At 44.1% G+C, this 26,550-nt stretch overlaps 1 protein-coding gene and 1 long non-coding RNA gene across 2 annotated transcripts in view; one reads left to right on the top strand and one right to left on the bottom strand.

Annotated features, from left to right (window-relative positions):
* Positions 1-10,348, bottom strand: part of LOC136793296 (uncharacterized) — a 103,294-nt gene extending 92,946 nt beyond the window's left edge. Inside the window, exon 1 of the long non-coding RNA XR_010838412.1 lies at positions 10,189-10,348. This is a non-coding gene — a long non-coding RNA (uncharacterized lncRNA). The remainder of the gene's footprint in view (positions 1-10,188) is intronic.
* Positions 10,349-10,443: 95 nt separating this feature from the next.
* LOC136793318 (low-density lipoprotein receptor-related protein 2-like) overlaps positions 10,444-26,550 on the top strand; it is a 37,896-nt gene continuing 21,789 nt past the window's right edge. Inside the window, exons 1-13 of the mRNA XM_067022505.1 lie at positions 10,444-10,607; positions 13,280-13,393; positions 14,790-14,909; positions 15,680-15,919; positions 16,764-16,877; positions 17,946-18,065; positions 19,362-19,487; positions 20,067-20,270; positions 20,990-21,158; positions 21,462-21,630; positions 22,464-22,689; positions 23,481-23,606; positions 24,977-25,201. Of these exons, the coding sequence (XP_066878606.1) occupies positions 10,532-10,607; positions 13,280-13,393; positions 14,790-14,909; positions 15,680-15,919; positions 16,764-16,877; positions 17,946-18,065; positions 19,362-19,487; positions 20,067-20,270; positions 20,990-21,158; positions 21,462-21,630; positions 22,464-22,689; positions 23,481-23,606; positions 24,977-25,201 (2,029 nt within the window). The 5' untranslated portion in view covers positions 10,444-10,531. The remainder of the gene's footprint in view (positions 10,608-13,279; positions 13,394-14,789; positions 14,910-15,679; positions 15,920-16,763; positions 16,878-17,945; positions 18,066-19,361; positions 19,488-20,066; positions 20,271-20,989; positions 21,159-21,461; positions 21,631-22,463; positions 22,690-23,480; positions 23,607-24,976; positions 25,202-26,550) is intronic.

Below are 26,550 nucleotides of genomic sequence, written 5' to 3'. Positions count from 1 at the left end.
TGCATAAATAGATTCCCAACTCTAAGTGTCCGGCACTGCAAATTACATTACGTGATTCTTCTGTCTTGTTTTGTGTATACAAGTTGAAATTTGGGGATATGACCAGAAATGCAAATGTCTTGTTAGCATATGTATAAAAATAGGAGAATATAAATTTTTTCTAGGCTGAATCCTGAACATGTGAAAAAAAGAAAAAAATTACCTACTAGAACTCTAGAGGCCCAGGGGCTGAAGTCTAGATTCTGGTTTTATACACAGTTCAAATTCAGAATGGCATCCATTCATCTCATGACACAGCTGTATTAGTCCAGGTTCTCCGGAGAAACAGACCCAACAGGATATATTTAGGCTTCCAAGAGGTGATTTATTATAGGGGTTGGCTCGCATGATTATGGGTGCTCAGATAAGCTATGACAGGCCATCCACAAGCTGGAGAACCAGGAAAGCCAATGGTATAATTCAGCCCAAGTATGAAGGCCTGAAAACTGGGGGTCTGCTGGTGTAAGTGCTGGAGTCCAAATGCACAAGAACCAGGGGTTCTGGGTTTGGAGGGCAGGAGAAGATAGACATTCCTGCTCAAGGAGAGCAAGATCATTCACCCTTCCTCTGTCTTTTAGTTCTATGGGGGCCCTATATGGATTGCATGATGGACACCCACATTGGTGCTGACCGATCTTTACTCCATCTACTGACTCGAATGCACATCTCTTCCGGAAACATGCTCGTGGACACACACAGAAATAATGTTTTCCCAGCTACCTGGGCGTCCCTTCGCCCAGTTAAAAGGACATATAAAATTAACCATCACAATTGGTTCAGGAAGCCCCAACAGGAGATTGCAAGATGCACCTTGTTGGGAAAAACCACAGGTCAGTTAAGCACTTGTACACCAGCTTTTTTAGCTGTTACAGAAGGAAGCTGTCCTCAGCGGGAAGAGAACAGTTGGCTCCTCTGTTTAGAAGTCATTCACGCACACAACAATCATTGAGTCTTTGTTTATCATATAGCAAAAATGTGCTAGATGCTGGAGTTCAAAGATTATTAAGACAACGTTCTTGTCTTGAATCTCAAGGGTATTAGGGAACAGAAATGTAAAGAGATAAATACTGTGCAATAACATCAGAAGCAGTGGCTAGCGTGACCCCATAAAAACTGTCTGGCTCTTTAATAAAGTCTTCCAATATTTTCAGTATATTGCTTATCAGGTAATCAAAGAAATGTTTACATAATTAAGGTCTTCATATCTTAAAACATATACTTTATTTATATTTATAGAACTATATCTAATATATTACACTTAATATTAATAAAATCTGGTAAGTTTTTATAGTTTTAATATATGTCATGCACCCTTTTTATTCTAAGTATTTTATAGGTTTTGTTATTTCTAAATTTTTTTTGCTTTTCCATTTCAACTGCTTTTTTGCGAGCAGAGAGAAAAAGATACTGTTATATTGTTTACAGGCATGTTAGCCAATTCTCTTATTTCAGTATAACTTAGTGTTTGTTAAGTTTTTGGACATACTGACTCAGAAAAGAAAGAAAATATTTTATTTATAAAATACATTTTATTATACTGCTTATTTTGTTTCCGTGCCTTGCTGCATTAGCTAGGATCTCCAAGACAATGTAGAATAATTATGAAAGCAGTGTTTTAGCATTTCATTGTTTATCATGATGCTTGCTGCTGCTTTCATTTAGTTCTTAGACTATCTGTGAAGATTTCTATATTCCTATTTTACTTATACTTGTAAAAAATTAGGAATAGCTGCTGAATTTCACTGAAGGTTTTGAGCATATATTACAAATCATGTGGATAATGTAGTATTAATCCTTTAATTTTTAAGGTAACTAATTTTACTAATAAACTTCTTAATGTTGAATCAACTTTGCATTACCAGAATAAACCCTACTTGTTATTCAGTATTATGTTTTAAGTACCTAATATAATTTACTTTAGACTTTTGTCTCCATTTTCATGTGTAATATTTGTCTACTATGAAGTACTAAAATTATACTAATTTCGTAAGACAAACTGGAGTTATTTTCAGTTTTTTCCTCTGAGCTGTAATAGTCTTAATAGCTTCCAAATTATTTACCCTTTAAAGGTGAGCTGGAACTCAGGTTAAAAAAAAAATCACCTGAGTCTAACACTTAAAAAAAAAAAAAAAAAAAAAAAAAAAGCGGGGCTTCCCCGCTGGCTCAGCGGTTAAGAATCCACCTGCCGATGCAGGGGACACGGGTTCGAGCCCTAGTCCGGGAAGATCCCACATGCTGCGGAGCAACTAAGCCCGTGCACCACAACTACTGAGCCTGTGCTCTAGAGCTCATGTGCCACAACTACTGAAGCTCGCACTCCTAGAGCCCGTGCTCCGCAGCTGGAGAAGCCACCGCAATGAGAAGCCCGTGCACCGCCATGAAGAGTAGCCCCCGCTTGTCGCTACTAGGGAAAGCCCGCGCACAGCAACAAAGACCCAATGCAGCATAAAATAAATAAATTTATTTTTTTTAAAAAAAGCATCTATTTAGGTATAGCTTACAATGCCCTCATTTTACATGAATAGTTCAATGAGTTTCAGCAAATCAACAATGCAATCACCATTCCATGAAAGATGCAAAATATTTCCATCAACTCCAAAAGTTTCCTTCTATACTTTTTCAGTCAATTCCACCAGCCTCAGGCAACCGCTGGTCTAAATTCTAAAACTATAGCTTAGTTTTGCCTGTCTAGACCTTCATAGAAATAGAATCATACAATATATACTTTCATGTTTATCTTTTTTGCATAACACAAATGTTTTTGAGATTCTTCCACATTATTGGACCTACCAGTAGTCTGTTCTTTTTTATTGTTGAATAGTATTCTGTTGTATGGCTGTACCACACACATTGTTGATCTACTCATCTTTTGATGAACATCTGTGTTATTACAGTTTGGGGCTAGAATGAGTAAAGCTGCTATAAAATTAGTGTAAACATCTTTTATGGACACATTCTTTCATTTCTCTTGGTTAAATCTCTAGAAGAGGGATTGCTGGGTCATATATTAAGTAGATGTTTAATTTTATAGGAAACAAACTGTTTTCCTAAACTTGTTGTTCTACTTCCTCTACTTATCAGCAATGGATGAGAGTTCAGTTGCTTCACATCCTGCCTAACACTTCATACTATCAATTTTAAAAAAAATTTTAACTTTTCTAAGTGCTTGTAAGCTATATCTATCTGTGGTTCTAATTTGTAGTTCCCTGACAACTACAGATAAAGCAATCTCTTTTTATGTATTTATTGCCCATTCATATCTACTTTTATGAAGTGGCTCTTCAAATCTTTCACCACTTTAAAAACATGGTCATTTGGTTTCTTGTTATTGAGTTGTAAGATTTCTTTATATATTCAGGATATGAGAACTTTTTGAGATGGTCTATGGTTACCAGTGAGTCTATAAGGTCAATTATTTTCAAAATAATACCAAACTATTATGCAGCCTTTTTGTGTGTGTGTGCTGACATTTGCACTGATGGTAAAAAACAAACAAAAAACTAAAGGCTGGTAAAACCACTGACTCCTTTGTGTGAATCAAGGTGATGGCACCAACCTATACTAGTGGTCATTTTACTCTTTACCGCCATACACTTGTACTTTTATTGGCTTGGCCAAAAAGTTCGTTTGGTTTTAAGAATAAGACATTTTTCATTTTCACCAAGAGCTTTATAAAAACATATTCCTTAACTGAACGAACTTTCTGGCCAAACCAATAAAATATTCCTGTTTCTCTTAAGAATGTATTTGATGATACAATCAAATAGTAAAAATGATTAATTTTATTAAATTTTACCCCTGAGGTGCATGGCTTTTTAATACTACCTGTTACTACATGGCAAGTTTGCATAAGCCCTTCTGCTGAATGCCAAAGTTTGAGGAGGAAAAAACTCGTGCAGTTGTCCAAGTTGCAAGCATAGCTAGACACTCTTTTTCTCAGAATATCATTTTTACTGGAAAGAATGACTGATAAACATCTGGTTATTCAGACTCGAGTGCTTGGCAGACATGTTCCTCAAAAATGAATAGTGTGTATGTGTCATTTCAAGGAAAACGACTGACAGTGCTTGTTCCCAATGACAGAATTTGAGCTTCCAAGGTAAAATCAGAATCCATCATCATGAGCTTGATAGCTTCCCAATAGTTAAAATCGTTTCTGATGACATTTGTAGTGACGTTAACAAGTACGATTTTTTAAAAATTGTATAATAGAAGGTGTAAACATTTGGAATATCAGCATAACTTAATGAATCAATATTTTCCAGATGAGCCACACCTGAGGTTACACTTTTGTATGGGAAGAAGATCCACTCAAAGTACAAGACAGGCCAACGGATTTTAATAAGGACAGTATGAAATGCTCGTTGATATGGTTTCAGGTTCCACATTACAGCTAACCTTTAAGAAATGATCATTTCTTGGGCTTCCCTGGCGGCGCAGTGGTTAAGAATCCGCCTGCCAGTGCAGGCGACACAGGTTCGAGCCCTGGTCCGGGAAGATCCCACATGCCGTGGAGCAACTAAGCCCGTGCTCCACAGCTACTGAGCCTGCGCTCTAAAGCCTGCGAGCCGCAACTATTGAAGCCCGTGCGCCTAGAGCCCGTGCTCCGCAACAAGAGAAGCCATCACAAGGGAAGCCATCGCAATGAGAAGTCTGTGCACCTCAACAAAGAGTAGCCCCTGCTCCCCGCAACTAGAGAAAGCCTGCTGCGCTCAGCAACAAAGATCCAACGCAGCCAAAAACAAATAAATTAAATAAATAAATTTTTTTTAAAAAGAAAGGATCATTTCTTAAATGTCGGCGTTGGTGTCTGTATTAACTTCAAAGGGCTGACGTAAACAACCCCCAAACCGGGTGGCTTGGAAGAACACAAATGTATTACGTCACAGTTCTGGAAGCTACAAGTCTGAAATTAAGGTGTCAGCAGGTACATGCTCTCTCTGAAGGCTCTAGAGGAAGAATCCTTCCCTGCCTCTTCCAGCTTCTGGGGCCCCAGACGTTCCTTGGCTTGGGCAGCATGATTCCCATCTGCGCCTCCGACTCCACATAACATTCTGCCCGTGTCTTTTCCTCGTCACGTGTTTTCCTTCTCTATATGTCTGTGTCCGAATTTCCCTCTTATAAGGACACCGGTCATACTGGATTAGGATCCACTCTAATGCCCTCATCTGAACTTGATTACATCTGTGTAGAGCCTATTTCCAAGTAAGGTCAACTTTCTGAGGTCCTGGGAGTCAGAACTTCAACATATCCTTTTTAGGGGGGGAGCACTACTGAACACGTAACAGTATCAAAGAAAAATGTTTACAGTGATCTGGAAAGGCCAGTGAAATACTTCTGTGGCCAACACATATCTGTGTGAGGCCAGGTTTTCTTCATATACTGCAATCAAAACAACATCGTACAGACTGAATGCAAAACCACACGAGAATACAGCTGCCTTCTTTTAATCTCATTAAAGAGATTTGCAAAAATGTAAAATACCACCACCGTTCTCATTAACATTGTTGTAGTTTGGAAAATGTGATTATTTTTCATAAAAATACATCATTTATGTTAACAAGTATACATTTATTATTATATTGACTGAATTAGTGTGTAAAATTGTTTTAATTTATGATATAGTAAATATGGATAGGTACAGGTAAATATTGATAAACAAAACCTCTGTGGTTGGAGGGGGTGTCCTTAATAATTTTATGAGAGTAGTCTTTACTAAGGGCTAGTGGCCTTGTGGGCATCTACAGAATGTTCCAGGTGTTCTGTAACTGCTCCAAATGTCTTTGAACTCTGTCAAGGTCAGGAGTTGTTCAGCTCATAACTAACTCTTCAGTAGTTATTCTTCACCTGTACCCATGGAGTCTCACTCCATATGTGTCCAGCTTAGAAGTCAGCAAATGAACCCCTCTGCAGAAACTCTTTTTCTGTGTAGCGCCCTCTTCTCCAGCACTCCACCCCACACAACCCAGCTGCTTCAGGCTCCCTGGACTCTCCTCTGTCCCCTGAGACCACTGTGTTCCCCCTCCCTTTCCAGGTTTGGTAAATGCCTCCAGGTAGAATGCTTTTTCAACCTAGGTGTTTGGAAGATAGAGCACAACGTAGATACTTTCATCGTTAGGCCTAGTGTTCTGCTTTCTTGTCAAGCTGTGCCTACCACCGCCCCCCTGAGCCATTACTGGAACGGAAGCTCGATGAAGGAACGTCGTTTCATTCGTTTTGCTGCCTGTTGTGTCCTCAGGGCCTCGAACAGTGCTTGGAACAGAGGAGGTGTTTGATAATTTGCTAAATGAATTCTAGGAAGGTGTGAATTTTAATGCTTGTCATTATATGACCTGGATTAAAACATCTGACAAGGAGAATATAATAATTTAGAGATAAATCAAAGTCTTATTTGTATTACTTATTATTTCTATCACCTGTGTCTGGGGCTTCCTCAGATGGTATGCGTTGAGAGCTGATGCTGGCTGTTTATAACAACAATAAAGCTGCTATTTCTGGGTCTATATAATCTTGTTTCGTTGAGATGTGAACACAGGTCTACGGTACTGCAGTCCCAGGTACCTTACCACTAGCTTCAGTGCTTTCTTGAGGACCAGTGAGGAAAACTGGTCTATATTCTTATACCTCTGAGTTACTCTGTGTCACTGAACAACATTAAGCAGCTCAAACAATCTGGTTCCAAAGCAGCAACATTTCAGCAGAAATCAATACATCTAGATTTTTGTTAAAAACAGAAGGGTCCTTTTAATTGGATTATGCAATCAGAGCATATAGTGACTTTAAAGAAAGTTCCAGAGCATATGGCATTCTGAAGTCTTCAGAGTGTGCTTTGATGGGACCAGCAGCGAACATGAAGAGGAGATAAGATTTAAAAGAAAGCTGTTGGAGTGCTGTGTTGCAAATAAAATCTAAGAAGGCACTTGGCAATTTACTTTTCTATTTTTTTCCTGCTGTTTTCTTGCTGCCTTTCATTTCCAGACACTATAAGTGTTCCTTGCCAGTTTCTATTCTAAATTCAAACTCCATCGTGTTCTCTCCAAGAATCTGACACTTATTTCTCTTGGTAGACTGGAAAGAAGGAATGTCACAGCTTAGCTAAGTAAGGGGGTGAGAGGGTGGTCTGTGCCTCCCTGGAGGTGTCACACGGTCTCGTTTTTATCCACAGTCTAATCCCTAAATGGCAGCATGTGGGTAAAATGACCTCTAAATTCTTCCAGTCCTGTAAGTCTACCATCCTACAGGGATTATGTTCGACTCTAATTCATACCCATTAATTTTGATACATGTCCATGTCCAATTGCTTATTAAGGCATTCCCCTCCTGGCTGTGACACAGGCTGAAAGGGGAATCGTGTTCTTTAGGGCTTTTGTTACTCTGTATTTACAGTGTTCTCATCACCAGCCAAAGAGGACAGCAATCTCAGTGCTGTCATTACAGACCCGGGGTCAAAAAGGCCTATACTGCCCAAGTGGGAACACAGGAGGCAGCGAGGAGTCCATTAGGACACGAGCCCAGGGCTTTGAGTCACAATGATGCCCTCAGTTTGGGGCTATGAAGCCCCTGCTTTTCAAAGCGATGTCTGAGGGCTGGCAACAAAAGCATCACCTAAGAGTCTGTTAGAACGTCAGGCTCCTCCCCAGACCTGCAGGACCAGAGTCTGCATACTCAGGAGGTTTCCAGGTGTTTTATGGACACACACAAAATCGCAACACCAACAAAGAAAAAACTTAGGAATAAGCCTGAACAAGGAGGTGAAAGTTCTTATATGTTCAGAACTATAAAACATTAAAAAAGGAAACCCAAGATGAGCCAAAGAAATGGAAAGATATCCCATGCGCTTGGCTCGAAAGAGTTAATATTGTTAAAATGGCCATACCACCCAAAGCAATCTACAGATTTAATGTGATCCCTATCAAATTACCCATGACATTTTCACAGAACTAGGATAATCCTAAAACTCATATGAAACCATAAAGGACCCAGAATTGCCAAAGCAATCCTGAGGGAAAAGAACAAAGCAGAAGGCAAACCCTCCCAGACTTCAGCCAAAACTACAAAGCTACAGTCATACAGAAAACCATGGTATTAGCACAAAAACAGGCATATGGATCAATGGAACGAAATAGAGAGCCCAGAAATAAACCCACGTACCTACAGTCCATTAATCTTCAACAAAGGTGGTAAGAATATACAATGTGAAAAAGTCTCTTAAGCAAGGGGTGTTGGGAAAGTTGGACAGCCACACATAAATCAATGAAGTGAGGACACACCCTCATACCATGCACAAAAAGAAACTCAAAACGCCTTAAAGACTTAAACATAAGACATGACACCCTAAAACTCCTAGGAGAGAACACAGGCAAAACTTTCTCCGACATAAATTTTATTAGGTCAGTCTCCCAAGGCAATAAAAATAAAAGCAAAGATAAACATTGGAACCTAATCAAACTTACAAGCTTCTGCACAGCAAAGGAAACCATAAACAAAATGAAAAGACAACATACAGACTGTGAGAAAATATGTGCAAACAATGGGACCAACAAGGGCTTAATTTCCAAAATATACAAACAGTTTATACAACTCAACAAAAACCAAACAGTCCAATCGAAAAATGGGCAGAAGAACTAAATAGACGTTTCTCCGAAGAAGAAATACAGGCGGCCAACAGGCACATGAAAAGATGCTCAGCGTCGCTAATCATTAGAGAAATGCAAATCAAAACTACAACGAGGTACCACCTCACACCGGTCAGAACGACCATCATTAAAAAGTCCACAAATAACAAATGCAATGTGGAGAAAAGGTTACCCTCCTACACTGTTGGTGGGAATGTAAGTTGGTGCAGCCACTACGGAAAACAGTATGGAGGTTCCTCAAAAAACTAAAACAGAGTTGCTATGATCCATCAATCCCACTCCTGAGCATATATAGCCTGATAAAACTACAATTCAAAAAGATACATGCACCCCTACTATGTTCATAGCAGCACTATTCACAACAGCCAAGACACGGAAGCAACCCCAATGTCCACTGACAGATGAATGGATAATGAAGATGAGGTACATACATACAATGGAATACTACTCAGCCATAAAAAAACAAAATAATGCCATTTGTGTAACCCAGCAGGACCTTATGGGGCCTTCCCAGAACAACCCCCCACCCCATTCCTGCCTTTTGTCTGTAGAAAAACGTTAGTCAAAGAGTGTATTTAATCAGAGAAGTGAGAAAATGCAGAGAGAAAGAAAACCAGTCAAGCAAGACAAAATAATAATAGTTTAGCCATTAAACAAAGTCCAGTTCCTCCTCAAGGGCTATAGATCCTATTCTGAGCCACATCCTTTAAGTTGTTTTGCAGCTACTGAAATCCCTGCCAGGTGGGAGAAGTTAACTGTATGCTGCCCACAAGCACTTAGACCCCAGACCAATTGGAACCAGGTTGATGATGTTGATCTTGATTACCTCACCACCAACCAATCAGAAGAATGTCCAGGAGCTGATCACATACCCCACAACGCCCCTCCCTCATCCTGTCTTTAAAACCCGTTCCCTGGAAGCCTTCAGGGAGTTTGGGTCTTTTAAGCACTAGCTGCCCTGGACTCCTTGCTTGGCCCTGCAACAAAGGCTCTGAGGTCCTTGACCACAACCAGGTGTCAGTAAATAGCAGATTGGCTTTACTGCCCCCAGCAAGCAGATCCAAGTTCGGTTCAGTAACATTTGCAGCACTGTGGATGGAACTAGACCTTATCACACTAAATGAAATAAGTCGGAAAGACAAATACCATATCATATCACTTACACGTGGAATCTAAAATATCACACAAGTGAACTTGTCTAGGAAACAGAAACAGTCCCACATAGAGAAGAGATGTGTTCGCCAAGGTGGAGAGGGGTAAGGGAGGGATGGAGTGGGAGTTTGGGGTCAGCAGATGCAAACTATTACGTATAATGGATAACAAGGTCCTACTGTAGAGCACAGAGAACTATATTCAATATCCTCTGATAAACCATAATTGAAAAGGATATAAAATGTATATATAACTGAATCACTTTGCTGTACAGCAGAAATCAACACAACATTGTAAACAAACTATGCTTCAATTTAAAAAACAAGTTTGAGAAGCTTTAAGTATTGTCGACCGTCCCTACCTTAAGTGTGGCAAGGGCTCTGAATCAGCTGAGCGTCTGCTGTCCCACTGCAGGAGGGGCGCCAGGTCCCAGGACCCAGGCACTCATGGCCGCTGAGCACCCCAGGAGGAGAGGCATGCGAGGCACCCCAGCTCCGTCTACAGCCCCGCTCCTTCCCGGCAGCTCTTCTCTGGGATCCGGAGAGGGCAACTCCCCGCGCAACCCGCCCACCGGCGCCGGCGTTCCCCGTGCGCGGCGGGAGCGCGACTTAGAGCCGCCCGGGCGGCCCGTGCGCTCAGCCCGTGCGCGGCGGCCTCGCGCAGCGCGCCTCGCGCCCGGGTCCCCGTGCTGTCTCCTCGCGGCCATGGGACTCCGGTCGCTCCTTCGGCTCCTGCCGCCCGTGCTGGCCGCGCTGGGCGGCCTCGGGGGCTCCGCGACCGGTGAGTGGGGCCCGCGGGTGGGGCGCCCCGGGAGGGACCGCATCCCGCTCTGCAGGTTGCGGGGCGCGGGGCTGCCCGGCTGCCGGGCGGGGGCGGAGGAGAGCTTGGGGCGCCCTCGCTGGGTGTGCGCGGCGTGTCCCCCGTCTTGCGGTGACCTTTTGTCTGGGAAGGCGATGCTAGACTGTCTGGAGGAGCCCCCTGCTTCTCAGCCCTTTACTCCCTAACAAGCCTGCCTGGTGGGTGGGCTCAGCGGATGGATTGGATGTCTTTTCCTCTCTGGCCCTCAGACCGGTGAGAAAGGCAGCTCCTTCCGCACCTGAGTGCAGGGCGCACGCTCCCTTCTAGGTTCTTCCTTTCCCCAACATCCAAGGGAGTGGGATTGGCTTTCTAGCCCTGGTCTCTGATGGGCCCGCCCCCCTTGTTTAACCAGGCAGCAAATTTAGCCTCTTGGAGGCCCGGGACCTTGGGAAGAGGTGCTTCCCTCCAGAAACAGCCCAGGGGAAACAGAGCTTGGCCCCAGGTGCGGTTAGCAAGCAACTTCCAGCGGCGTTTGTTAATACCACTCAGGTGTAGGCGGACCCCAAGGCAGAGGGGAGCTGAGTCGGGGCCCCGGGGTGACCGAGACACCCTGAGTTCCCGTAGGGTTGGTGGCTGGTGACCTGGGCAGGTGCAGGAGGTGCCCAGTGTTTGTCAAACCACCTGACCTGCAGGATTGCCCGTCTCTCCCGACACGTGCTCCCAATTGGCCCTCATGGATGGAGGCAGATTTTAACTCGTTTTTTAACTTATGCAGACACTTTGTTGGTCAAGGTACTGTTAACTGGTTTGGAGGAGATGTCACTTAGTCTCTGAGCTGTTTGCCCTCCAGGAGGGATTCTGACCCTTAGGTTTTTTGCCTAACCTGGTGGGGCGTCTCTGCAGCAGGAAGCCCTTGCCCTGGGTGGTCTGTTTGCTCCACTCCGGAAACAGGATTTAAAGTTACTTGCCTTTTTCACTAAGCAGTGTTCGCCCGGGCCTTCTGGTGTGAAGACATCTTTGTGATGTCTGTTGTAGCACAGCCCATGATCATTGTACTTTGTATATTGACAGACTCTGAGAAGGCTACCATGAACTTAATATGTAAGTAGATTAATAAATACATTTTAAATTTATTCACAGCAAGCATGTACCTAAATTTGAAAAGTAACGTTTGAGACCCATCTACAGATGCTGTTCAGAATCCATGTGCACACTGGGTCTCCAGACTGAGAAGCACCAGGGCAAATGATGTTCCAGGTGGGACTCGCCTAGCAGTGTGAGTCTTTGAGGGTTGACTGCAGCCCTAACTGGGATCCTTCTGGAAGGATCTGCTAGAAGAGGTAGCGAAAGAGCTAACACTTTGGGAGCATTTATGTGGTGGGTATTGTGCCCAATGACTTTGTACTCTTTTAATCCTCGCATTTTCCTCTTAGAACCACTTATTTACTAGCCTCACTTTACAGACAAGAAAAACTGAGGTCCAGAGGGAGGCAGTAACTCTCCCGAGGTGATGTTGTTAGTACGTGGTCTAACCCAAACTCCAACCTAGTGAGCAGCCTGACTACTGAGCCTGGGATCCCGTCTTAGGGGTTGCTGACCTCACCTGCTCTCAATTGAGTGGTTTTGGTCAAGTCAAGTGGGACTGCCCGGACGGTATGTGAGTAACTGGCAAAGTCGTTAGCTATTCATTAATCACCAGTGCCTCCCGAGTCTTTCATTTATAATGCAGTTTATAAGCCAGCCTTTTACAATCAAATATTGAGTAACTATGCTAAAAGCACTGTCTTAGAGGGCTGCAAGGAAGACTGAGGTCTGGTTCTGTACCGAAGAAGGTGTAGTCTACGCGGTGGGCTTCCACTGTCAAGTCCCATCACATAGCTTTGCACACGACTTTCCATCCCATGTGCACACGCTGTCCCTGGGGTGGGGTCTTCACTGCGTCTTACAGAGACTTCTGATAAATGGGACATGTGGCTTCTGTTTTCTCTGAACCAAGGATTGGCTTTTTCTCTTTGAAAGTTAGGGCAAAATAGTAAACTAAGTGCAACCAGGCCTTCTCTGAGCACCACATCCATAACAGGCTTATTTTTGACCATGAATCAATCAGGGTTGAGAAACACAAGTTCATGATTTGAATAAAACTGATCATATAAATCGGTGTCCTGCAAATAACTGAAAACTTAAACATTTGTAACCAGGCTATTAGAGGTATTCTTATAAAGATGGCATGTAGGACCCCAAACCGTAACTTCATTTGAAGCTGTATCGACGCATGTCTTAAAGGAAACTAAAGTCAAGTGCTTTGAGCCTAGACCTCTAAACTTGCAACGCTTCATACTCTGAGTCTGTAAGACCGAATCGGGCCTGGAAGAATGGTTGTATCTTTTTAAGCACAAGTGTAAGTCTGAGCCATTCTAACAAGACAACGGGGAGGCGAACGACAGCAGCAGCTCCACAGCATCAGAAAGAATGGTCCCCAAGGATCGTCATGGCAAACCTGCATGGGTTTTCAGGGTACTGAAGCCCCCTAGCGTTCTCCTAGATAATAGTTGAAGGAAGGTCTTCCAAAGAGAATGCAGCTTACATGAAAAGGTCTCCTGGACCCAAGGAATCCAAGAACTCTGATGGCTTTGCTTCTTGGCCCTTCATTGCAGATGAAATACAGTGTCAGATGACAAGGCAAGCTGCATGTGGTGGGAGATGCATTCCTGTGGCCTGGCTCTGCAACGGAGAGCAGGAGTGCCCGGATGGGGCGGACGAGCAGTGTGGTACGTGGTCTGACCGCTGTGTCCTGCCGTGTATCCCGCGCTCACCCACACCTGGCCCTTATTGCTGTGCGCCCGGTTGACAGTTCTCAGGGTTTTCACCCTCTTAGGGGGTGTTCGGAAGTGCTGGGTGTTCTGCACTGTTGCAGGCTTTCAGTGGGGAAGGCCACGCGTGTTTCTTTAATTGTTGGCAGCACTGTTGTCCAAACAAGTGTGGAGGGCGAGCTGGGATGGAAAAATCCAGCAAAAGTCTGGCTCCTCATCTTAAACTCAGACCTAAACATCTGTGACAGTGTTACTCAAACTGGAATAATACAAGGATTCCTTTATAGGGAATCCGTGCAGCCCCCAGTGCACACAATTACAATAAACTAGTTCAACTCTTATGTGCTTAGATTGTATACGACTGAAAAAACAGCTCTCAAACTGTGGACAAAAACTATAAAACCAACAGAAATCAGCCATTTGGTAAACCTCTTCCTGAAATAAAGTTCAAGTAATTCTCTGTGCTAAGAGAGCTCAAAGCCCCAGAAGGGAGGCCAGAGCAGCCGTGTGTGAGGAAAGCCTCTCACCACGTGCCTTGCCTCCCTGTGCAGTGAATGTGGAAGGGAACTTTCCTCATTAAAAGAGGAAAACCCCCGTAGCACTTGGTGAGCGCTACCCCTCACGCACATTCCTGGGGTGCTCGCTTACTGTAACTATTTTAACGTGAAACCGTGGATATCAAGATGTGTACTATTACAGGTTACAGTAAAATTTCAGACTCGCAGAAATGCCTTGTGCTTGGACCCCCGTACACTTCAGCCCAGCTCCCCAAGTTTACTAGCTTCAGCCAGTAGGCAGACGTAAGTGGAAAGACTTGAACATCTCATTAAACCCCAAACCCCAGTTCCCAGGTTGCCACAGATCTTAATCATCTCAAACACCCAAGGAATTCAGAGACGTGAACTCATAAAACTGGACTAATACAGGGGCCACTAGCCACACGTGAGGATCTAAATTCATTGAGATGAATACAATGTAAAAATTTAGTTTGCGTATCATACTAGCCACATTTCAAGGGCTCAGTAGCCACGTGTGGCTGGTGGCTGCCATTTTGGACAGCATAGATGTAAAAGGCTTCCATTGTCACAGCAGGTTCTACTGGACAGTGGTGTTGTGCAATAATGGCAGGAGATGTGTCTCGATATGCTAGGTGATTGTCCTTAAGGTAGGGGTGCTGAGTGATATTGTCAGAAGCCATGTGAAAAGGACGGGCAAGTTTAGGGTTGACTCCAGCGGCAACTCGGGAATTAGTTATTCTTTTGCTAATGAAAGTACTGAATGTGAAATGCAAATTTAAAAGCTGCTAGTGCCCTGACAAACACCTGTTCCTTTCTGCCTCTTCCACTGCCTGCAGAGGAAGTATGTCACGGACACCCACAGGCCTGGCAGTGTGACGATGGAAGGTGTATTTCCACTCGCTGGCTTTGCGATGGTGTCAGTGACTGCTTAGACGGCTCTGATGAGGTTAACTGTGGTACGTACGACTTACTTGTACCTTCAGTGACACTCTCTGTTTATGAGCTGCATTGATTAACATCAACAGTATTAAGTGAAACAAGCCCGTCACTGAATAGCCTTACGCCATCCATGCTAAACCCAGACGTTAAATTGTCTCTGGTATTATGGGTAACTGTTTTCACTCACTTCTCCATTTTCCAAAACTACTTAGTTTATTTTTATTTTTATTTTTTTATTTTTGGCTGCATTGGGTCTTCGTTGCTGCACACGGGCTTTCCGTGGTTGCGGCGAGCGGGGGCTACCCTTCGTTGCGGTGCGCGGGCTTCTCATTGCGGTGGCCTCTCTCATTGCGGAGCACGGGCTCCACGCGCGCGGGCCTCAGTAGTTGTGGCACGCGGGCTTCAGTAGTTGTGGCTCGCGGGCTCTAGAGCGCAGGCTCAGCAGTTGTGGCGCACGGGCCCAAGCCACTCCGCGGCATGTGGGATCTTCCCGGACCGGGGCCCGAAGCCGTGTCCCCTGCACTGGCAGGCGGATTCTTAACCACTGTGCCGCCAGGGAAGCCCCCAAACTACTTAAAATTAAGAAGATTATTAGCTTTATTGACTTAAACAAAACCTATTTGGGGTGAAACTTCAGAATACAAAGTGGTGGCCGCCTCTCCGACGGCTCCCATCCTTCTGTTCTTGGTTTTCTATGGATTAAATTCATGAGTAAGCCACAAATCCCTAAAGAAACAAGGCCGTGGCACAGGGGTTCTACCTCACCAAGCCGACTCCTGACTTTTAGGGAGAACGACGGCATGTCCAGACGCAAAAATCCAGTGTCCAGGAGATCCTCGGTGCCGTGATGCCTGGGAACCCTGTGACGTGGACGAGGACTGCGGAGGTGGGCTCGGGGAAGCGCGCTGCCCCCGGCCCCGGTGCCTGGCTGGGCAGTGGCAGTGCAGCAACGAGGTGTGTGTCCCGGACCACTGGCGGTGTGACGGCATCGACCACTGTGGGGACTCCTCAGACGAGGGGGGCTGTGGTGAGTCTTGCCCTCGCCCCCGCTTCCGTTAAAGGGAAGGTTGCACTATGTGGGCTGCTTTCTGCAAGTCGTGTTCTAATTCCTGTGACCGAGACTGCCATCCTGTATCTAAACACGGGATGTTTCCTAGCAATAACCAAGATCGTCTTATCCATGGAAACGTCAAGCAGTGCTTAAATAGTAACTCTGCAATGGACACTCTAAGCATTGCCTAGAATGGTTCCACTATTCAAGTCTGGCCAACGGACAGAACACCTGACCACCAGTGTCCGAAGGAAGTCTCCTAACAGATGCCTACATCCTTCTGTAGTGAATATGGAAGGGGACGTTCCTCACTAAAAAAAGAAAGCCCCCCCCAAAACCTGGTGAATGCTACATTCCTTTTTTTTTTTTTTTACCCTCAGTACACAATGTAGTGGAACCTCCAACTTTTTGGTGAACCACAATTCCATTCACTCTTTCTTCCCAGAGTTAAATTTGCAACATCAAATGTGTTCAGATTCTAACATTTTAATAATAATTTATAACCTGGTTTCTTAAGAGAATACTTCTATTAGAGCTAGTGTTATCTGACTTAAATACGATTTCAATTAGAACTATTTAATACTAGTTCAGTTCAATTTTAATACGATTTCGATCTAGTGCCCTGATGTCTTAACATAGTTGCTATCAAGTCTTAAGTCCCAGTTCCTGATTACTCTGCTTAAAAAGATAACTTCCTTTTCTACCCAGACTTGCCTTGGGTTATGGAAATATTGCTACCTTCCTGACCCACTACAAGAGTTGTCTATTTTTACCACCACCCCAAGTATTAACGAAAAGGAATGCTTAACTTCCCACACAGCTTCCTGTCCAGAAGGCATGGTTGGATGTGATGAGGGGAGATGCATCCTAGAATCCCTGATGTGTGACGGGGACGCGGACTGTACAGATGGTACCGATGAACCCACTACATGTGGTAAGAAGTCAATTGCTTGGCTCAACATGGGAGAGGGGGGAATAAATGAAATAACTCGGGGCCTTAGTTAACATAGGGATCTAGTCTCTGAAACAACGCTTGGGCTCAAACTCCCCCAGAAGCAATTATCCTTCAGTGATGGATCCCTTATATTTTGTAAGTTCCAGCCCTTGGCTTTGGTCTCCTGAATGTGAGCAAATATTACCTGGGCTGTAAAGATTGAGGGCCATTCTCATGTTGTAGCTTTATGGACATAGACTAGCTGAAGCCCTCAAACGCCATGGCTCCTAAAATTCTGGAATAAGGAACACAAACTTTGCCACAAAGAAGCAGATCATTTGTTCAAGACAAAAAGGTAGATTCTCTAAGGATTTAACCAAAGAAGGACTGAGGACGACTTTCCTGGTCAGGAAGAGGCCTCTGAGCAGGCAGCTCTGACTCTTAAACCCTTGTGGTTCTCACTATGGATATCACATATCCATATGTGATATGGATATGTTGGTGCCAGCTGGGGCAGAGGGTATCTGTCCCTGGTCATCTGGTCATCTGTCTCTTATTTCCCCCCAAATCTGGTCTTAGACATTATGATGAAAGCTCTTTAGTACCGTTAAAGGCCGCGAAAGAAGCTTCTCATGAAGGGGACACAATAAGAGATACTAAAAGCATAAACAATGGGACACAAAATACACGTTTCTGGTCCTGTATAGATCATTCACTGGGATTAGTAAATTCTTATATCACTTCCTGAGCTAAGAGAACCAGCTGTCCATACATTCTAGAGGAAGTAGAAAAGAGGTCGCTGGTTCCTCCACGGGTGAACAATACACAAACACTTGAGATGGTCCAGACCGTTCTCCTTTCCCCTGCTCCAGGATTCCTAACTCTCCGTCTTCTCTGGTCTTCCCCCAAAGCCTCCCGTGTCCTAGGTAAGAGGGCAGGGTCAAAAGTTATCTTTTGCCAGCCGTCTACTCCTTACACAAGTGTGGAGGGTTGTGACACAGTGTGGTTTATAAAGCGTTTGCTCTTTACCACGTTCAACTGTAGTGACCACTGTCCTGTCTCTACCAGGGAAAAACTGCTCTCTGGCCAACGGGGGCTGCGAGGGGGAGTGCAGGGACACAGCCTGGGGTGTCCAGTGTGCATGTGGAACCGGATGGCGATTACAGCCGGACGGCTGGAGCTGTGGAGGTCAGAATTCATTAGGCTCATCTTTACAACTTTTTACTGTAGTAACATAAAATTTACCATTTTAATCATTTTTAAGTGTGCAACTTGACATACATTCACAGTGTTGTGCAACCACCGCACTATCCATTTCCAGAACTTTTTCATCATCTCCAACCAAAACTCTGTGCTCATTAAGCAATAACTCTGTCCCCCCTCCCTGGTGAACTTTATCAACTTTCTACCTACGAATTTACCTGTTCTAGTACCTGCATATAAGTGGAGTCATACAGTGTTTGTCATTTTGGGTCTGGCTAACTTCACTTGGCCTGTCTTTAAAGTGCATTCGTGTGGTAGCATATATCAGAATTTCCTTCCTTTTCTAAGGCCAAATAATATTCCTTGTATGTATACAGTTTGCTCTTTGTATATGCAGGTTCCACATTGGCAGATTCAACCAGCTGCGGATTGAAGATACTGGGGTGTGTGTGAGGGATTCTAGAAAGTTCCGAAAAGCAAAACTTGAATTTGCTGCATGCTCGTTACTACTGTATCTACGTTGTATTAGGGATTCTAGGTAATCTAGAGATGATTTAAAGTATGTGGGAGGATATGCATAGGTTATATGCCAGTACCACACCATTTTATATAAGGGACTTGAGCATCCGTGGAGTTTGGTATCCACAGGGGGTCCTGAAACCAATCCCCTGTGGATACCGAGGGACGACTGTAATCGTATTTTGTTTATCCGTGCGTATGCTGATGCACACTTGGGCCGTTTCCACCCTTTGGCTATCGTGGACAAAGCTGCTTGAGCACTGGTGTGCGAGCGTCTGTTTCAGTCCCTGCTTTCGGTACTCTCGGGTATATACCAGAAGTGGAACTGCTATGTCACATGGTGAATTCTATGTATAACTTTTGGAGAAACCATCACACTGTTTTCTGCAGTGGCTGTGCCATTTGACATTCCCGCTAACAATGCACACGGGTTCTGACTTCTCCACATCCTTGCCACTCATTCTGAATTAGGCTCTGGCCGGCTTGACCAGGGGCTTGTCCCCAAGAATGTTGCTAGGGTAACAGAAATAAGTATTCTGTAGCAGCCACGCATCTAGGGTCCCTGTACTGGCGGTTCTGCTGAAATATCTTCACATTTGTGGGAATTCTATGGAGGCAGGGACTTTCTGTCCCAGCACCACAGATCACAGAGTGATCTCCACCTAATCCATGTTCCAGGAGTTTCCGAAAAGTGGCCCCAAAGAACAAAAATACTTGAGATTGTTCCTTGTTCTTCTCTAATTTCCGACTGTCTCTCATCAGATGTGGATGAGTGCTCTACGGCGTACAGCCCCTGTGGCCAGCTGTGTCATAACACACCGGGCTCTTACTCCTGTGGGTGTATTCGAGGCTACCAGCTCCACAATGGCACCGACTGTCGAGTTACAGGTGAGTTTCAATACCGGAAGCAAAGCCTAGCTCCTGCTCTATTCTTAGCAGCATTTATAGGTGCGAGTGATACAAGACGATTCACTTCAAAGTCTGGTATTAGAGGTGATTCTACTCTTTCCATAAGGAAGCTGCTATCAATATTATAACATTAGTTGATCAATTTTGAGTGTCAGTTCCTATTACGTGTCTTTAAAATGATTTAGTTTCTCTGCAGGATCTACAGCTAGGTGCTCCAGAGACCCAATCGACGATCTTAACTTGTCCTGTGCTGCTTTCTCAATGGGACACTTAATTTGGCTGCTGTATACAAGGCATGCAGAGGACCTCTGTCTAGGGGAGAAGGGCTTAAACTGAAATCAGGCAGAAAAGTTCCAAAGATCCATTTCAGTGTGCTGGAGTTCAGAGGAGGAATTGAGGCTTCACGTGGCCAGCCAGGTCTCCTCTAGATCCACCTTAGTACAGACTTCGGGGATAAGCAGGTTTTGGCACGGGCCACGAGCCAACATCCTTAGTTAAGGAGAATGGTGCGAAAGAAAGTTTCACAGTCACATGTCACTCCTTCTACTTCTATTGCAGATGATGCTATTAAAATTCTTATCGCAGCAGATAGAGAACTTGGTATACTTGATCGAAGAACAGGCATCTATGAGACTCTGGTACCTATAAAATCAAGGCCTACTTCTGTTGCATATGATCTGGAGAGAAGTATGTACTTCTGGGTGGATGAAGTCTTAAATATGTTTGTTCTTGGGAAGCCGAACTCTGTTCCTCTCTATCCAGGTATCTTTCTTAATATTAAGAGCCCTAGCTTCTTCAAGCTGCTTGAACGTAATGTGAGAAGCATTATGTGTTCATCTGGACATCTTCTGTGACCCACTTGTCATGAATCATGAGAGTACATAAAATCTTGATTTCAGTCTGTGGAGTCTGGTTCTACGGGAGCTTTGTGGAGCGTACCCTGAGATGAGATTGCCATCAGGCAGTACTGGAAGGATGGGGTGTGGGCTCTGGCCAAGGTTAGTCTCAGCCCCATAACTAGGTGTGTGACCCCGAGCAAGTTGCTAGCTCCTTTGAGCCACCGTATATAAGGTGAAGGCGACAGGTCTGTCTCGTTGGCTTAGTGCGGGGATTATGCTGGACAGCGCAGGGGAAGAAGTGCCTAGCGGAGTCCTGGCCACACAGAAATCCTCTGATAGCGGTGAAGGGGTAGCATTCATTGACAGTTCCCCGGAGACTTCTATAATGAATATTGTCCCCAACTGAGGTCACAGTCTCTTGGATTTCTTGGTTATGCGTCTACTGAGGTCTTTCTGTTTCCTTACTGCCCACTGTATGTTGGAAATACCTCACACGGCTGTGGCTCTCATTCATTCCTTGTGTCGCCTTACCGTATGGCTCGAAATCAGAAGATGTAGAAAAATTTTGTCGGAGTCTCTTTTTTCAAGGTAAGGTGGGTGTAGAGGAATAGAGAAACATAATGCTGTCTCCTGTATCCCCAGAACTTAAAGCAATCAACAGTATCTCTTTGGACTGGTTCACGGGACAGTTGTATTGGGCTAGCAGCTTTGCCAGGGTCATCTGTGCTGGTTTAAGTGATGGCAGAGGCTACGTCAAAATCCTGGAAAAGGATCTTGTGCCAGAGCAGCTAATAGTGTTTCCTGCAAAGAGGTAAGTAGCGCTTCTGTGGGAATATATCCAAAAATCATTGGTTATCTTAGATATTTAACTTGGTAAGAGAGCAGGTCACCCTTTTCAACCTAGGTCTCATTTGCTCCAAAAAATTCTTAATTTTGAAGTTTAAATTGAATACCATAGAGCCAAACTTTTCAAAGTCTACGGAGTCTGAGAGCAGCTTTCTTAGCAGTGCAATGATATGAGGTCTGTGCAGGAGACCAGGGGAGCCTGGCTGGTCAGAGTCGTATACACACTCCTGAGGGGATTCTCTAACACCTGTGCCTTTGCCTTTCTCAGGTACCTGTACTGGGTAAATAGAGGAGGGAAAGGCCTGAGGACTATTGAAACAGCAGGGATGGATGGCTCTGATAGGAAGGTGCTGGCAGTGGTGAACATGGAGGAACCCTCAGGGCTGACGCTAGACCACGTGGCTGGCAGGCTCTACTGGATCAGTGCATATAAAGAGGTACTGCGATGGGTCCGGAAAAGGTAAACCCATTTAGTAGGGGCTTGGTATGACTGTGGGTAAGTACAGAGTTCTCTGATGTCTTGCATCGTCTTAGTAAAATATCTCTGGCCATGAAAACCGAGAAGAGCACAGAATCTTCAAGTAGAACCAGACTGTATCAACGTAGGTTGGGAGACTTAGTGTGACTTTCTTAAACTCTCTACAGTCAAACTCAGCGCCGGAATTTCCTGGTAGTCTAGGTCATGTTCTGTGCGGTACCTGGGATACAAAACATTTTACGATGGCGCACCTCTTCCTTGAAAGCATGCAGTTACCGAAGTACTTCAGTGTCTTGTACTCACATTTCTAGGTCTTCATATTACAGTTCATGCTTTCTCATTTTTGGAACCGTCAAACTAAAAGACCAGTAGGACGTGGGGGCTGAAAACATAGGTTTGGAAGTTGTAGTTTTAAGCCTATTTCTTCCAGCTGTGGTTTCTGGCTACTTAGGGTACCTCTTTGAGTTCCTATTGCCCTCTCTGAAAAGAGAGAATGCCTACCTCAGAAGATGGTTGGGGAATGTAGTGGAAGGATTTGGTACACTGTCTGGATGCAGACACTAAGTTATAGTAGCTACTTGTACAACATATGTGACTCCAGTTTATATAAGAAACAGCCCAATCCATTGGCTTTGACATTAGCCTCTGCGGATCCCAAGATAAGTTCATCTCTATCAAGTTGATATCAGAAAAAGATGTTTAATCAGTGTTCAAGAAACGGAGGTGCGCTAAGGTGGTTGGCCGCTCTTGCTAACAACTGCCCTGCCCTCATGAGACCCTCTCACCCTTCAGTCCATAGAGACGGTGAACGTGGATGGAGCCGGGAGGCACACCTTCCCCAAGGTCTTCTCGGAAGGTGAAGATCCAGTGGGACTGGCTGTATTTGAGAACTCTTTCTTCTGGACAAATAAACTACACCTGTTTCATGCTTCACCCCACAACCCAAAGGAGAGAGTGGTGCTGCTAAACGCTTCCATATCTGCCTTCTCGGTGCTCCACAAATCCCAGCAGCCTAAGAGTAAGTTATTGCTTGCTTTCAAAATGCTCATGAACCAGAATGCATACTGAACGGAACCCCCCCTAAATTACTCCCTCCGTCTGTTGGAACTTGCTATTTTGGGGGAAATGTTCTGGGTATCATTCCAGACCTATCCAGGACTTCTGAGTGAGATGAACGGAACGAAAATATCTGCTGGGAAACTCATTCCAGGCATGTACCTGGCTCTTGTCTAATGTAGCAACTGGAATTTTAATACACAAAACTTCTGAGATACACAAAACGGGGCATACGCTGTTCACAGAAGGGCTAGAATAGCTACCTCACTGACACGTCAATTGACAACACAAGATGGAACCAAGCCCAACATTCTTTCTATAGGAGGAAGTCAAATGTTCATTGACTAGGAGTTAAAAGCTTGTTAATCTGAAATTGTATGTCAGCTTCCACTCAGATAATGCTTCTTCAATGGGTCCAAGGAACTAACCAAAGTGGAGAGCCTAGAACCACTATTTACTTCCTATCAGCAAATTAGACAGTTATTTTGTCTTAACTCCAAGGGGGAAGATGCTGTTGGTTGAAGCTTTCTTGGCCCAAGCTTCATATAGAGAGGTCACTGTCACTGTCTGAAAGACACGGGGCCTCGGGAGTTCAAGGTCAGCCTGCGTAACCTAGAGGGTAACAAGTATATTGGGATCCTCTTAAAGCAAAAATGCCGTAACTCCCCTTGAGTCTTAGGTTTTGAACTAGTTTGGATAAATACATCTGAAATTGCATCCAACCTAATTGTATCTGTTTTTATTTTAAAACAGACAGATACCCAGCATGCGTTCCAGGTTCTTGCAGCCACTTATGTCTCCTGTCCCCCGTCCATCCCAAGGGCTATAAGTGTGTTTGTCCAGAGGGGATGTTTCTTTTACCTTCGGGCACATGTAGTGGTAAGTATGCTGGGTGGAGTGGGTTTGGCTTAAGAAGGCACATTCCATGGTAGGTCTGGAAATAATGTAGCTTCTGTTTTTGGAGCAATCGCTTTTGACCTGACAACCTACTTTGATAAAGAGAGTTTTTTAATCAAAAGATCTTGATTAGTTTTTTATTGTGCTAAAATATGCATGACAGAAGGTACCATTTTAACTGTTTTTCCGTGTAGTGTTCGGTGGCATTAAGTATGTTCACATTTCTGTGCGAACATCACCAGAGCTTTTTCATCTCCCCAAACTGAAATTCTATTCCTGTTAAACAATAACTCCTCATTCTCCTCTCCCCCAAGCCCCTGGCAACCACCGTTCTACTTCCTGTCTCTATGAACTTGACTGCTCTAGGGACCTCATATAAGTAAAATGGTACAATATTTGCCCTTCTGTGACTGGCTTATTTCACTTTGCATAATGTCTTCAAAGTCCATCCATGTTGTAACGTGTATCAGAATTTCCTTTTTAAGGCGGATTCCATTGTGTGTAGATACTACAGTCTGTTTACCCATTCACCCATCAATGGATATTTGGGTTTTATTCGTTTTAAAAGAAGAAAAAATAGCTTATACCACTCAGTTTTACATGAAAGATTAATGACTTAGTAGAAGAAAGAAACCCTCTGCAGTCTTATGACTGTTGTGTATTCTGACTCGTTTGTAGGCAGAGCGTCTGCATTAACATAATTCCTCATGCTGCCGTTCCGTCTTTTGAAGTAGTAAAGCCTGCATAATCCGTTGAATATCACTGTCCAAATGTCTTGACTTCTTTTCTATAGAACGTTGAGGTTTTAAGAATATGTGCTGTGAATGTGTTGCTGTTCTAACCACCTTTGAAGAATGCGATTCACAATGCGTAGCCATGGAACGTGATTATGGTGTAATAAGCCATTGTGCCAAATTCAAGACTTAGCTTAAAATGTTCTTAACACGATATATACAGTTAAATTCCCAGGTAACTTTTCTTTACATCGGCAGTAGAGTTTAAAATTCTTCCTATTGGAAGACTTGGGTGCTACAGGCAAGAATTTGATGACGTTACTGAATGAAATGGTGCAGCCCTGCAGCCCGAACCCTCAGGATTCTGTGTTAACCTTTCAGCAGAAATTTAAAAGACTCGGTGCCTTGGGAAAGCTGAACAATGCTTTCAGTTGCCCAAATGACTCCCTTCTCTAAGGAAGCCAGGGCATTCGTGGTGAATACCTGCTTCAGAAGCACACTCTATAAGATCCCTTTCTAGGGGAACCTCCGCTTGAGAGGCGGGCACTGCTCCAGAGCGGAGTATGGGCCTTCTCTGACAGATGGTCAAACAGGACATCTCTCCTTTTTCCTTGGTAGAGTTAAAACTAGTGTTTTCCTCTGGCAAACGTCTCTACTTGTTGAAAGTTGGTTTTATGGGAACCGCTATAGAGAGAAGCCTAGTGCAAGAGCATCCAAGGAACATCTATTTACTGGATATTGACTGGAAAAGAAACCTCATCTACTGGACAAATACCCAGGGACATCTGTTCTGCTCAACTGGCTATTCAGGGGAAAAGCAAGAGATTTGGACAGAGCGTACAGGTAAGTTGGGGTGGCTGTTATTGGGGGTTTTTTTCCTTTATTTTCTGGCTCTAAATATAAGCAGGGCCACCCCCCCCCGCCCCCCGCACCAGAAGGCCCTACCTGTCCCTGATCTGAATCAACCTTAATACCAAAGAGTGGTTTTTAACTCATTTAAATATTAAGTGTCTCTGATTTACCCCTGTTCTTATGAAGGGTATGCAGACTCTTAAAAGGCTTCCATGATTTGGAAAATCCTAGGTTTTTAAAATTCTATTTTTCTGGCATTAAGTCTGAATAGGATGGAAACGGACCTTAAATACTTCAACTTTGCATTGCAGATTTTTCTTACACTAATTTAGAAGCAATTTGCAATGCAGATTTCAGAGAGAACTAGCAAGATATTTTCTTAATATGATAATATCTACTTTCTCCCCCCTCCCACACTCCTACATGGCATGCCCCACCCCAGCACCCTGTACTCAGCCTAAATGCAAATATCTATTTTATAAAAGAAAACTGAGACTTGAGTTCCAGGGTGAGTAATCTGATTTCTGAATGCCTGTGCCATGGGTACTCTAAGTGCCAAGGATCTGCTTTACTACGGGAAGTGCTGGATTGGAATCCACGTTCCCGAGACATCCTTCCGAGCAGCAGACTCCACCCAGAGCCCTGTGGGCAAGAGCAAAGCCTGGCACATAGGAGCTTTCAGTACCTGACTGAAAGAACTTTGGGGAGAAACTGAAATGGGCAGTGATCTTGCAGTACATCTGACGGCTGTCTAGGAAACCCTGATCATGGATTTCCTCCTGTTTAATTCAAATGCTACCTACCCCCACTGGCTAATCTTTGATAATTGGTTTCTATGTTATAATTATACCAAGGATTCGTAAGAGACTGACAATTTCATTTAAGCTGGCTCTGTGGTGAATACTGAGTCTCTGTAGTAGGTGACCCTGAAATAATAGAAAAAAAAAAAAGATTTTGCCCTCTGTCCCTGGTTACAGGCACAGAGCTTCTAAGACCTTTGTAATTTCCTAAGTGATGGGAGCATCTGACACAGAGTTCCTAACTCCGTTAGAATTTCCTGGGTGATAGGAACAGCTTTTGTTTTAATGAGACAGCTCTTGGTGGGTTTTGCAATGCAATGCAAAATTGAATTTGAAGTCCACTTCCATCTTACTCAGATTCAAGGCCAGAAAAAATTTTAAAACCTTATCATGGCCTCTAGGAGGTTGCTCACCAGAAAGACCAAGCTGTGATGAGAAGCTAAGAAATTTCAGCCCCACTCCTTACTCTTAGAGAGGGGCTGAAAATGGACTTAATAATCAATCATGCCTATGTGATGAAGTCTCCATAAAAATCCCCAA

The sequence above is a fragment of the Kogia breviceps genome, chromosome 20, assembly GCF_026419965.1.
Source record: "Kogia breviceps isolate mKogBre1 chromosome 20, mKogBre1 haplotype 1, whole genome shotgun sequence".
Lineage (NCBI taxonomy): Eukaryota > Metazoa > Chordata > Mammalia > Artiodactyla > Physeteridae > Kogia > Kogia breviceps.
The sequence above is the reverse complement of the archived record's forward strand: the minus strand, read 5'-3'. Positions and strand labels throughout refer to the sequence as shown.